The sequence below is a fragment of the Protopterus annectens genome, chromosome 14.part0 (assembly GCF_019279795.1).
Source record: "Protopterus annectens isolate FY-2018-M chromosome 14.part0, PAN1.0, whole genome shotgun sequence".
Taxonomy (NCBI): Eukaryota; Metazoa; Chordata; order Ceratodontiformes; family Protopteridae; genus Protopterus; species Protopterus annectens.
The window spans coordinates 554,437,380-554,452,304 of record NC_056748.1 but is presented as its reverse complement, the minus strand read 5'-3'; the positions used below and the strand labels follow the sequence as shown (position 1 = coordinate 554,452,304).

Sequence of the window (14,925 nt, the reverse complement as noted above, 5' to 3'; positions counted from 1 at the left end):
GAACTAAAATTGGAAGCAGAGCATTCCCATTAAATAATAATTCATTTTATTGTGGTTTCAGACAGAGTGAAAGTTAAATCTGAATAAAGAGGTGTGATTTTTCAGGAGATGAAACCATGCTGTGAAATGATATATGAATAAATAGATAATATGAGGAGTAAGTAAGCATATGCGGTGAATTCAGAAAGGCTTATTTTCATGTAGAAGCCTTATCTTGGAAGGTTTCCACATCACAGTAAGCCTTTCTAATTCAGACACTGCTCTGCCACTGAGATATTCCTGTTGCGGTGGCCTTAGTGAGTAGAGTAGTCTACCTGGGGAAGTTGCATGCTAATGCGGCAATCTGGTGATCACCTTCAAAAGGTGGCATTCACCCATTCTCTCCTATTAGGGTGTTTGCAGTGCAGGTAAGTACAGGAGAGCCATGGGGATTGATGTGTGCCAGTGCATGCATGTGCATAAATATGTCTATACATGTCTGTAGGGGTGTGTATGATGGTTACTGAATCTGTGTGTGTGTGTGTGTGTGTGTGTGTGTGTGTGTGTGTGTGTGTGTGTGTGTGTGTGTGTGTGTGTGTGTGTGTGTGTGTGTGTGTATGAGATGTATTTGCTAATGCAATGCAAGGGCTGCTAGGGACAGCAGTAATCTTGGTCAGGTCTGACACTGCAGTGTTCATTTCAGACACATGGCATTCAGCAGTTAATCAGATGTTTCTCAGTGTGTCTTTACCATATCACTGAATCAGAATCTCTCTCTCCATCATGCTAATTGACCAGTTAGTGTGGGCAATAAGTTGTCTGAATTCTAAGGATTATGTACTAGTCAAATTACATTTCATCATTGCATCATACTGGTGTTCCCCTGATAACCTGGAATCAGTTTATAGACAAGTGGCTCAAAGTATTGCAATGCTTAATTGTGGTCAGGAACCAGGGAAGTGGCAATAGAGCAAATATATATAAACAAAGTCATATTTCAGGAAACATAGTTCAAGAACCTAAATCCCAAGTATTTATACCAATGACCTGTTGGTTTCATTGGATCATAAAAATGATTATTGTTTTTTCCACACTTCGATTTGGTTTTAGTTGAAAAGAGAGAAGACTGAGCTTGATGTTGTATGCATGGAAATAAGTATCTGGCTTATGGCATATCAAGGGTGGACAACAGTTAGTTTCTTGTATTTAGTGAGTCTTCACTGTAAGTTTTCACTGCATACCTCTAACCCTTTTAGTGCACAAAATCTGGACAAAGCCTAAAATAATGTGGGGACAAGGGTCCAAAAATAGGGACAGATTTTAAATATGTCTTTAATAAACTTAGAAAGTTGCTAGAATAACAGGGTTTATGTCAGCGTGCATTTTCTTAAGGATATGAAGTCTGAAATTCAAATGTATGTCATTGTATATTGATTTCAATCCTCTGTGATTTGCCAGAAAACCACAAATTTTATGAGGAACAGACCAAAAACATGAGGAAAAATCTGGACGATTGAGAGGTATGCTTCACTGTAAGCATTTTTGATTGTGTTGTAGTGCCACTGCTTTACCTGCTGTGCTTGCTAAGTAGGAAAAATCACACTTTAGTGCTTTCTGACTTTATTTTACATTTGATGTGTGCCATGACTAGCTAGGCAGCAATTTGTTTCTATTATTTTATTTTGTTTTTGTGTTTTTAGCCAGGCAGTTGGTTAGATAACTCAAAAGGGACCTTAAACTCTAAAGTGAGCTGCATCGGGGAGTAGTCATGAGCTCTACTGATCGCATGCTCTGCATGTGAAGCAAAGATGCCAGAACACATCTAGCTCCTTACCATGATGTGCATTATAGGAGTGAATGGTGAGAAAGATAGCATGTTGTTGCAAACACAATGCATGTTACTGCTTTAGTTTGACCCAGTCACTGTAAACATTTAACCTAAGAGATTTGAATTAGTTTCCAATTTGTAAACTTGTTTTAAGGTTTTACTTTATTGGAGAACTGTATAATGCTATGTTAAACAATGGACAGACTTGCTCAAGCCTGACTTTGTCACTGTTAGAGGAAGCTGCCATTAATCAGTGCATTAAACATAAATGTATAGCACTGACAAAGACCTATTTTCAAATCCAAACATCAATATATGTAACAAAGATATTTATTTAGAAGATTAAGGCATTCAGTTGAAACAGTTAAGGAAGGATGTATGTGGCTTGAGTGATGGAGAGCTCATTGTACTATGCGTAGTGAAGTACAAATTCAGACATAAGTTGTCTATCCACTAGAATATGGAATTTCAACTCATGTTGCACACGCATACACTTCAGAGAGCCTCTCATTATATATATTGTACCTCCAGCTAATAATGTGTACACACACTTAATTAAGTTAATCAACCTGACTTTGACAAGCCATGTTGATGCACTTACACAACATGGCTTTTGCACTAGTAAGGTCTGAGGTTTTATACTCTGCCTATCATGATACCATTTCTTATGATGATACAAGGTCATGTGCCCCCTCACTGGCTCACTCTTCTCAGCCAGTCTTGGTTGAAGCTGGGAGTTATGATATGAAGGCAACTAGGTATAGTGACAGAGCTTCTAAATGCACAAGTTATACTAATGCTGAATCAAGTCAAAGTCCGACAACTCTGTCCCTTAATCATAAGTTAAAAAAGAGGAAAATAGTTGGCAATGTTGTGCCTCCAAAATTAGACTGTTTGATTGAGGCATCCAGAAAATGTGCAGGAGCTCCCTTTAAAGAAATTTGGAAATAGGCAACTCTGTGCTTCACAAAGTCATCAGACAATTGTGTAATTTAGGAAAAAGAATAGGAGTTTCTTGCATGGGAGCACTAGACCTCAAAAATGTACCTGATTTGTAGACAGGTTACTCAAACATAATTGGTCTTTTAATGCAGTCAGTGTGCTTGCAAGAATCAATGACTACAGTAATATTCCTTTATGCCATGCATTTCAAAAAGAATACTGAATTGTAGAGCTCTGTGGCAAATATAAGACAAAAGTTTGTTTCAGTGAAATTTTACCTTCTCCCAACATGAATGATTATCAGTTTATTAAAATCGGACATTATAACATCTGATCGAGGAAGTTTTGTTTGGAGAACAATATTGAGATTATAACAAACCTGGAAAGTCTTGTACATAATTTTTGAGTAGTATTGGCAAGAACAGATTTCATCTTAGTTTTAAAGTATCCAGAGCGTTTTAAGACAGTTAGAAACCACGTAAGCAGTGACTGGCCAGTTATAGAAATTAATCATTCTTTAAGAGTAGCCCTGATTAAATAATTAGATGATTTCCAAGCAATGGTTTACCAAAAGGCATATGAAAACATCATTATTACTGAGACATAGCAATGGGTGATTTGTGCTGATACACATCTGAATGGGTACTTTGAATGTGAGTGCTTATATATTTCTTCACCTAGTGGGGTATCATTCTTTTAGTTATCGCAGAGCTATCAGCCTCAACACTGTCTTCTCATAAAAATTCTTGTTAACTAAAGTAGCTGATATGGTTAGGGAACAGAATTTAAAATTATTTATTGTATCATAGTTTTAAACAGAAAGTTCTACAATAAAGTATAGTTCCCAATGTTCTCAATCTCACTTACTCTCACTGTAGGGTATTTTAACTACCCAAATACTAAATGGGATTCCAACAATTGCAAACCTTTTATGGAAGCAGATCTTTTATAGGCATTTTCTTACACAAGTGTCACAAGTGGTTACATTTTCCTCACATGCTAATACACTTGACTTGCTTTTTGTGAATAATCCTGACTTGTTCACTGATTTTTAGAGCTTTCCCCTCTCTATGCACTTTTGAATACCTAGTATTTGATTTCTTTTATTCTAGGTTATTGTAAGATGGTTAGGAATGCACAAAGCTTCAAACAGTACACTTCATCCATTTCAGGTAAGCAGAGACACTGAAGGTGTAGAATGGTGTAAAGTGTGTACCAAGAATTTAAATAAGACATGGGTTGCACTAGCATCTGCTTGTTAAAAAAATCTGAGCTAGTCTAAGGTATAGATAACCAAGAATTAAACTTTATTATCTCTCCCATTGTGGAATGAGGAAATTGGCCAAGCTGCTGAAATATAGGAAACCTGTATTTTTTTAAATACAAGAAACACAGAGCGAGATGCAGCAACCAGCCGCATAAAGCAGCAGCTAAGAAACTATACAGTGCTATCTGAAACAGTAAGGCTAACATGAAGAAAATCTAAGTAATGTGAAGGGTAACAATAAACATTTTGTTAAATATGTGAATAACCAAATAAGTTGTTATGACAAAGTTGGTCGCTTGAATGTAGATGTCAAAGTTGAAAAAGAAACCATAAAAATAATTACACTTTTCAATGAATATGTCATACAATTGTAATTGGTAGAACCCAAATTTAACATTACTCTTCCAGTGTCATCAGTTGGATTTGATTATGGTGGTCCTACCTTCTGATATGATGTTTATGATTCTATTGTCAGCCATCGAATGGGATAACCGTCAAATGGCTGAACATCGAACAATAAGCATAGAAAGTTCACTCACGGAACTTTCATTTAATTGACAGGGTAAGTAACTACTTGTTCAGCACTTCCCCATCTCACACACAGAAGTCTTTTAAACCCACTTTCTCCACTGTACTGTGGTCTTGGAGTTAATATATATATATATATATAGTAAGGGGGTGTGGGGGAGGGATGGGCGAAGTCCCACACTTTGGTGGGTTTGAAACACTTCCGTGTGTAAGATGGGGAACTGCTGGATGAGTAGTTACTTACCCTGTTGATGAAATTAAAGTTACTTTAGTGAACATTTGATGCTTATTCTTCTATGTTTAGCCATTCAATGGTTAGCCCATTCAATGACTGAACATAGACTCTATATTTACAGCTTTTAAGGAAAGTTAAAGTCAAAAGTATTATGGGAGCTGATGAAATTCCTGCAATATTTATTTACCCAATGAAAAATTGCATGCACAATGACTTATTGTATTTTTGATAACTTCCTACAGTATTGTTTTGATGTTACCTCATGGACATTAGCTAGTAGTATCCTGTTGGGTCTACTTCAGACCATCAAAAACCAAGATCATCAAAACTCACATCATCAAGACAATTTCAATGAAATTGCATATCACTGAAAACTGAAAATATTGAACTTGACCATCAAAAACAGCCTTTGGAACACAAGTACACAAACTCCACCTACATCATGCCTACTGCCCAAAACACAGGACACCTATCCTGTCCTACATTGTTGCACATGGGCTCCACCCCCTGCACCCCCCCACACCCCCTGCAAATTAAATATACCAACTCTGAGATTGCACCACATTGTAGACAAGGGTAAACAGGCACGGCACACCCATATCTATGTGAGAACCATCCATTGAGGTATGCACATTCTTTTTTCTAGTGTTGCTACAGAGAAACAGGAAATACCTTAATTTCTATGAAGTCAAGTTCGATATTTTCAGTTTTTGATTGTATGTGGTTTCATTGAAGTCATCTCGATGATGTGAGTTTTGACAATCTGGGTTTTCGATTGTCTGAAGTAGACCCATCCTGCTTCATAAGAGTGAGTACTACAACAAACTGGTGAATCATCAACCAGTTAGTCAGCCTGCTAATCTTTTGCAAATGCTTTGAAAGGTGCCCTCTTCTAATTCTTGAAAGAGACTGCCAGTATGGTTCATTATTAGATTTAGATGAAGGGCAGGTCAGCACTGTCCTAGTTGTCTGACTTTTGTAAAACAGTATACAACATCCTTGATGCAGACATTGGTGCTGTTGTCATTTATTTAGATCTTACAAAATAATTTGATAGTCTTCTTCATAATGTCATCATTAATTAATTGCTTTCTTAGGGGGTAAAAGATTTATGGTTCAGTGGATTAAGACACGACTTCTAGAAAGAGGGCAAAGACTTGTTTTAAGCCATGTGTTTTTTTAGACTGAATTCTGTAACATTGGCTAGTGTAAATGTATTCCAGGGTATAATTATTATTATTCATAAACACCTGGGTTTTAAGTATAATACAGAATTTGTATAAAAACAAGGATTAAAATTGATTAATAATTCTAATGTTCTGCATTATTTAAATGGGTACTTGGATATGCTTCATGAATAAACAGACAAATGTGTCTTAAATTCGGTCATAATAAATGCAAAGTAATACAATTTGGAGATTATCAGAGATTAAGGATAATGATGGGGGAAGAACTTGAAATTGTTAAGCAGATTAAGGATCTTAATACAATTTTATATAACAATCTTACATTTAAATTTCATATACAAGTTAAAGGAAATGCTTTAAGAAACTTAGGATTAATATTTAGTACTGTTTATTCCAGTGAACCAGAAATTGTAAAAGTGATTTGTGTAGCTATAATAAGACCCATCATTGAATATAATATCTTGTTCCTTATCACTCATTGATATTGCATTGATCAAGTTAGTTGAGGTGTTTTACTAAAAGAAAGAGTTAAACAAATATAACTTTATAGTATATTTACAGAATAGTGACAGACAAACTGTGTTTGGCTTTCACTGCTACAGTAAATGAGGAATGGCGGGCTGATTTAGACTTTAATTTGAAAAAAAAAACAATACCTTGTAATAAAATATAGTGGAAATGTTTTTAAACGAAATATAACAGAACTGCAAGAAGACCTAGATATACAATTCAGTGTCTTCTGAGGTTGTGAAATGAACTTCCATTAGGGGTTAGGCAATCTGTCTCTTTGGATAACTATAAGAAGCTAGTTGATGATTATACTGGGGACAGTAAATATAAATATAATGTGAAGGTGACTGCTGTATTAAAGGTCTGAAGGACAATTGACAGCTTGATAATCTCTCTCTCTCTCTATATATATATATATATATATATATATATATATATATATATATATATAAATCTGTATGGATTTACTCAGCTAACTACCAAACCAATACATTTAAACAACTCCCACTCCACAAATACCCTAATTGATTGAATACTTGTCTCAGCTCCTTCCAAATATCACAATCCAGAAACCCTTCCCAATTCCTTGAGTGACCACTCACCCATAAAGGTGCTAAGATATACAAACCACCTCTCTAAACCACACAGATACATTAATACATTACTAGATATAATCTCTCTAACTTCAACCCAAAAATACTTCACCCTCATCTCTAGAGTATACTGGGACTTCCTCACTTAGCTCCCCTTAGATGAAGCTGTCATAGCTTTCAACTCTACCTTTCTTGATATCATAAACTCATTATTCCCACCTCATAAAATTAGGACAAAAGCAACAATATCCCCTTGGCTAACAAAAAACATACAAACTCTCATGAAGTCTAGAGATAAGTTCTGGAAAAAATGTCTACAAACAAAAGACTCAATTGACCTGCAAAGATATAAAGAACAAAGAAACCTGTTCAAAACTCTTATCAATAAAGATAAAAAAGAATTCTATTATAACCCCCCTACAATACTAAAATCTGACCAAAAAAAATTCAGGAATGCTATTAACCAAATACTTCATCCTGGAAACCCTGCCTCACCCAACCCTAGCCCTGACAAGACACCAGTGGAGACTGCCAACACCTTCAATACTTACTTTGTTGAATCAATATCAAAACTCTTTAACTCCAATAGTTCCAATACAAGGAACCCCAAAGGCCCAGCTTCCTCTTCAACAACTACCCCCCCCAAAACCTTCTCCCTCAACCCCGTCTCCACAACCATACATCAGAACCCTACTCTCTAAACTGAAACCATGCTCAGTATCTGCTGATAACATGCCATCATACTTTCTTCAGACAGCTGCACACTCACTTGCCTTTCCCATCTCTATCATTATAAACCGCTCAATCTCTGAATCCAAAGTACCATCTATCTGGAAACAGTTCTACACCCTACCTATCCACAAAAGAAGTAACTCCACTGAAATCTCTAATTTCAGACCCATTTCCATCCTCTCCCCTCTGTCAAAAGTTCTTGAAAAATGCATACATATTCAAGTCATGGAACATCTCTCTCAGGAAAACCTACTTCTACTCAACATAGTTTTCGAACAAAACATAGCACCTATACTGCTCTTCTGTCCTTTCTCAATACTATTTCCCTGGCCAGAAATGACCACAAATGTATCTCCTGTCTCTTCCTGGATCCCTCAAAGGCCTTTGATACTGTTTCTCACACTCTACTATTAAACAAACTGTCTAACCTCAACTTCTCCCCAGATACAGTGGCATGGTTTGCAAGCTATCTAAAAGATAGATTCCAGTCGGTAAGATGGGACACTGCTTTATCTACTCCCCTTCCAATAAAAATGGATGTCCCACAAGGATCCATTTTAGGACCACTACTATTCAACATTTTCACAAACTTGCTCTATACCTCCTGTCGGCTCTCCTCTATTATCCAATACGCTGATGACTCTACAGTCATAACAATAGCAAACGCTCCCTCTGAACTCTTATCAGCTACCCAGTCTTCCTTTAACTCAGCGGAAACATGGCTCTCTAACAACCAACTCATCCTCAACCCTAAAAAATCAAAACTCTTACTCTTCCTCCCTAAAACAGCCAACCACATGAAGACCACTTTTACTATCCAGTCACTTAACAATACCCCTATTGTAGTTGAATTTAGCTCAAAACTCTTCGGTATCACAATTGATCATCAACTAAAATTTGATCTCCACATAAACAATTATATCAGGAAAACTCACCTTAAATTAGGTCTACTGTATAGAAATAAAAAATGTCTCACTCAGGAAGCTAGAATTGCCCTCACTCATGCTTACCTTCTTCCCTGCTTAACATATTGCTCACAAATCCTTACTAACCTAAACACTTCTCTCCTTGCTAGACTTGAAACTACATACTACAAAGTAGCTAGATTTGCAACTCAACAATCCTATAGATCTCACCACTGTCTCTCTCTAAAATATTTAAACTGGCTTGAGCTACCTCACCTCTTTCTCTCTCAGCTTCAAACCATACACTCAATTCTTTACCAGCCATCTTTTTGTCCAGCCTTACACTCTGTCATCTCCCACTATGCTCCTTCAAGAAACCTCCGTAGCTCTTCCCAAAACCTCTTAAATATCTATAAGCCCAAGTCTAAAGCAGGGTGCAACGTATATAGCTACCAGCCCTCTATTGAATAGAACAAACTTCCTCTTGAAATTCGAACACTCCCACATCCCAAACAATTTAAACTAACTTTAAAAGAATATTTCAAAGGGCAATGGATCTGCCAATGCTCAAACCCACCTTAATAAATTGCAAAAAAAAAAAAAACACTTTACTCCTATGTTGCTTTTTTATATTTACTACTACTTTTTAAAAATGTTGTTGCTGAAATCTAGCTGTTTGCCATTTTCTACTTATATAATATCTGTATAATGACTAAATGTAATCTGTATATACTGAAGCTTTTCTCCCCGGGCCTCTGCTGAAAAAGGGCTTCGGCTCAGTCAGCCATTCCCGGTCAACAAATGTAAAATAAATGAAATAAATACATAAATAGTAACTATGTAACTATGATTATTGTGCTGTATAGATAGATTAAAATCTAGGCCACCTAAAATCCTAGTGTTGTTAGTCCAATAGTAGACTACAGCTTTTTCTTTTTTTGCACAAAGGACAACTTACTGGTATTAGAAAGTGCTCAAAGTAAACATGCCAAGCAGTAACCAAACAAATTACTGTTTGCAGTAAATAACATTGCATACCCAAAATATTTAGAGATGCTTGGTTTCTATTCTGTGATACTCTATGACCTATAGATATTTAAGATACACATTTTGTCTTGCTTTTGAGGTACTTCAAGATGAGGCACTAATGGGGGTTACTGAATTTGGATCTCAATGATAAATATGTTCCTTATGAGAAAAACTCTTTGCTGTTTGCAGCTGTAAAATTCAAACTGCAAAAAGAAGTTGTTCCATTTCTTTGTCAATGGACACTACTTAGAATAAACTTTCAACTTATATTCATGCTGTGAGGCCATTCTGCCTTTAAACTGGGTAGGTTCCTTAGTTCATGCACCTAGAATTTTGGAGTCAGTGTCTTAAAGGCCTTTGGGAATGAAACAAGTATGTCAAACTATAAAACTTTGAAATTATGAAACTGTTTCCTACATTGTAATTCTTTTCTCTATTTCCGCAGTATCACAAGCACTGTTGCTACCGAAACAAAGTTATATGCCATATTCTTAATGTGAACCAGTAAATTCAAAAATAAAAATAATTATCATAATCTTCTAATTTCAGTATATTGTGCAAAAATAGAATTACCAGTTGTCAGGTTTAAGGCTCATTTGCCATACTGCCATTACATGCACCCAAACCTCTCAACCTCTTAGTGCAGGAAATCTGGACAGAGCCTGACAAAATGGAGGTGCAAAGGCCCAAAAATTGGGACAGATTTTAAATATTGCTCTTATAAACTTAGAAAGTTGCAAGAGTAACAGGATTTGTGTTAACATATGTTTTATGAAGGATTTGAAGTCTGAAACTCAAATGTATGTCATTATTTAGTGACTTCAGTCCTCAGATCATCCTAGTGATTTGCCAGAAAATCACAAATTTTATGAGGAGTAGACCAGAAACATGAGGCACACATCAGGACATTCTGCAAAAATCTGGACAGTTGAGAGGTATGCGTGCATATATACGTTTTCTTGTTGGGGGACTGAAAATGAACACATACACAATAAAACATATATAACAGCACTACCTTCACTACCACCTCCAGCGTATGAAGCATAAAGGAAAGCGAGTACTTTCACTGATGATTTCTGGTACAGTCCAACGACGGTCTCATTCAGGGGGTCCTTGTTTTTATCCAGCCACCCAGAAACATTGTAATCCACAATACCAGCGTAATGCACCAATGAGAAGTGAGCTTCCTTCTTTCCTTTAACAGGCTTTGGTTTCTGGAAATTGTTGGACTTTCCAAGATGCTGATCATATAGTTTATTCTTAAAGGTCTGGTCAGAAGCTTTGGGGAACATGCACTCCTCTTCAAGGATTGAGAAAATTCCCATAGGCTAAAAGACAAACAAAAAATGTTAGTTTATGTGATAGAAAAATATAGCAATAATTAATAAAATAAGATAAGATACATCTGTAATGCTTAGCTTGAGGATGAAGATGTTAAAGGCTCTCTAATGCTTGCACTGACTAACTGGCTTAACTGGCTTAACTTTCAATGAGTCAGCAGGTTGCTTGCAGTCTCACCTCTGCCGGGCTGCTCCCTTTACACACAAGTCACAAATATGGTGGCAGTTAAGGACTTTGGGTCTTGGGAATGGCAGCTCTCTGATGTTGTAGCACCAGCAGTTGGAATGGGTCAAACTTAAAAAAGTTTTCATTTACAGGGCCACTCAGAATTTTATGGAATGCTATCATTTCACTATAAAAAACAGTATTATCTGCAAATACCAGACAGCTGAGAGTTATAATCTATGGCATAAAGTAATAGTTTCAGATTATTAAGTTCAACAAGGCTTTTTCACTCATGGAAATTGAGCAAATCACATGTATTTATTTCAAGAGTAATATTCCCTGCATACCTCATAACCTCTTAGAGCAATAAATCAGGACAAAGCCATAAATAAACAGGGACAAAGGCCCAGAAATAGGGACAATTTTTAAATATTGCTCTTACAAACTTAGAAAGTTGATCGAATAACTGTTTTTTTGCATTAGCATGACTTTTCTGAAGGGTATGATGTCTGAAACCTAAATGTCTGTCATTATTTTCTAACTTCAATTATTAATAATTTGTTACTGATTTGTCAGAAATCCACAATTTTATTAAAAACTGATCAAAAATATGTGGCAAAAATCTGAACATTCCATAGAAATCTGTACACCACACTCCAGAAAATATGTTCCCAATTACCTCTTTCTTCCCCTCACACCTCCAACATTTGCTGTCTACCTGAGGAAAATTCTCTGGAGTCTACTTGGGGTGTATAAATATCTATGTAAACATTTCCAAGCACAAATCCTAAATCTTGCATATTTGGAGACATACTATATCCTCCCATTGTTTCTTTGTGAATTGCTTATCCAATCTCTCTTTCCAATCCTTTCTAACCTCATCTGATTTATTCTTATAGTTATCATGCACTATTTTATATGGTCTAGTAATTATTCATTTTTTAATGGCAGCTTCTGTTCTATATTGTAAAAAAAACTCTACCAGTGCTGGTCTTTCATTTAGGACCCCTATTTCTTTCTCTTTGCCTATACTCTGATATCAGCACAGGGAAGGTGATCTCTAACTCACAGTCCAAATAAATTATTGGTGTATTCCCATTCTATCATCTTTCCCTCTTTAATTATTTGATCCCAATACCTTGGTTCCGTTCCCAGTTTTCTCCAATAAATTCCAGCCCCCCCTTGCCTATTGTCTATATTCCTAATTGCAGTCATCCATATTGGCAGAATCTTCTTTCTCTATTCCTATGCTGGCTTAATTTTTAGGATACTTTCTGCTACTTTACAGATATAATATTCAGTATGATTATTGTTATGCTCCTTAAAGGTCTGCATCCAAAATCCCAGTCTCTCCTTGTTTCTTCAGCTTCCCCATTGTTTTGTCATCATCCCTTTCCACTTTGAATTATAGTTTTCTGCTAGTGGTATGTATAAGAGCTTTAACTGTGTAGCTCTGAAATACCCTTTCAAATTGTATAATTCCAATCCACCCTTTTCTACTGGAAGAATCAGCTTATCCCACTTGACTCTTGCTATCTTACCCTCCCAGATAAAATCCTTCAGCTCTTTATTAATTCCTATCCACAACTTCTCTTCTGTTTGATAAAAATATGCCTGACCTCTGTGTAAGACTAATGGGACTAAAAACATTTTAACTGCTTATTTCTTACTATCCATATCCATATAATAAAGCTTCCATTTTCTTAGTTTTTGTATTATCTTTTGTTTAGTCCCTTCCCACATAGCCTTAGCTGCCACACCAGAATAATTTTTAATCCATACTCATAAACCCTTCATTTTATCATGTCCCCATAAATATAGATATTGCTGGAACAATTCATATTCGGGTACATAATTTACCGCAATTTCCTTTGTTTCAGCTTCACTAATTGTGTACCCCAAAAATATTTGACACTCTCTCAAAATGTTCTACAGCAATATAATGTCTATCTGGTTTTGTCAGATATAGAATAATATCATCTGCAAATAGAGCCAGCTGTTCTTGACTACCATAGCAATTATATCCTTGAATTTTGAGTCCCTTATTTTTTTTGCCAGTGGTTCTAAATATAATGCAAATAATAAAGGAGAAAGAAGACACTCCTGTCAGGTTCCTCTGCTCAAGCACCACCCACTTTAATTCTCACCTCCGATCCCTCATATATCCTCCTAATCAACCTTAGACATTTTTTCAGGAAATGCAAATGCTTTCATTGCCCTGCTCATAAAGTCCCAGCTTACTCTGTCAAATGCTTTCTCTGCATCAAGACCTACCAACAACAATGGTATTTTCTTACATTCTGCTACCCCCTGGATCATGAGTGCTCTATTAATGTTGTCAAATGTTTGCCTCCCTTCCACAAAACCACATTGATCTGTATCTATCAATTTTGTCATTACTTTTAGCCATTATAGACACTTTATAATCATGATTTAGTATTGAAATGGGCCTGTATGAAGCTGGATCTGATGGAGCTTTACCCTCTACCACTGCTTTTTTCCAGGATATTGGTACTTCTCTTCCTCTTAAAAAACACTGTTAAATAAAACCTAATCATTCAACGGTATTGAAAGTTTCAGTACTGAGAGTTGCATGTGTGTGTGTGTGCGTGTGCATGTGCGTGTGCGTGTGCGTGTGCGTGTGTGTGTGCGTGTGTGTGTGTGTGTGTGTGTGTGTGTGTGTGTGTGTGTGTGTGTGTGTGTGTGTGTGTGTGTGTGCGTGTGTGTGCGTGTGTGTGCGTGTGTGTGTGTGTGTGTGCGCAAAGTCTGCATGAGTATTTACAGGTTAGGTTTAGATTAAAAGCTAGAGAAGGGGATAGATGTGTTGGTATGCATGCATATCAGTTTGCTTGAAATGTGTGTACATGCATGTGTGTGTCTTGTTTAGTGGTACTGTTAGGGGAAACGTTGTTATGTACCCCTGTAAGTAGGTTTGGATGTAGTAGGGTTAGTGTTTGCACACATGACTAAGGTGGTGCAGGGAAGTGAAGCTTCAAATTTTTGAGAAGATATAATTGTGAAAATGGGCCATCACTTCCACAATAACTGAGGTTCGTTGTCATGAGTATCCCTACAATCCCATTTGTAGCTAAATCACATTATATGCACTTTGCATTTACCATCTGTACTTATCCCTACTTATTTGCACTTGATTTTGATGAGAGTAAATGTGATGCTGATAAGAAACATTGAATGCATTATGTAGATCAGTATACATTTTTTTAATTAACAGACATAATATTGTTAACTGTTGCCTCCATCCATCCATCTGCAACACCTTTTTCCTATTTTAGCACATGGGGTCGGGGTGTCATTTCAACAGTGACAATCATCTATTGCCAAGGGTTACACCACTGTATGGCTAGCCCTGCCGCAGTCTTTCTTCCATACCACAAACTCACACTCACACCTATGGTCAATTTTGAGTCTCCATTCCACCTACTGCATGTCTTTGGAATGTGGGAGGAAACTGGGTCGCCCAGAGGAAACCCACGCAGACACAGGGAGGACATGCAGACTACACATAAAAGGCATCCCAGCTAAGAATTGAACCAGGGAACCTCTTGCTGTGAGGCAACAACACTATCTGCTGCATTACTATGCTGCCAGTATTGTTAACTATTGCCTAATAATGCAACTATTGGAGGTATTGGTTTTGTATTTTTTTCTGAGAAAAAGTACTGG

General features: G+C 36.6%; 1 protein-coding gene across 1 annotated transcript in view; it reads right to left on the bottom strand.

Annotated features, from left to right (window-relative positions):
• Positions 1-14,925, bottom strand: part of LOC122789096 (myosin-4-like) — a 232,205-nt gene that overhangs the window by 125,923 nt on the left and 91,357 nt on the right. Inside the window, exon 16 of the mRNA XM_044056296.1 lies at positions 10,751-11,063. Coding sequence (XP_043912231.1) covers positions 10,751-11,063 — 313 coding nt within the window. The remainder of the gene's footprint in view (positions 1-10,750; positions 11,064-14,925) is intronic.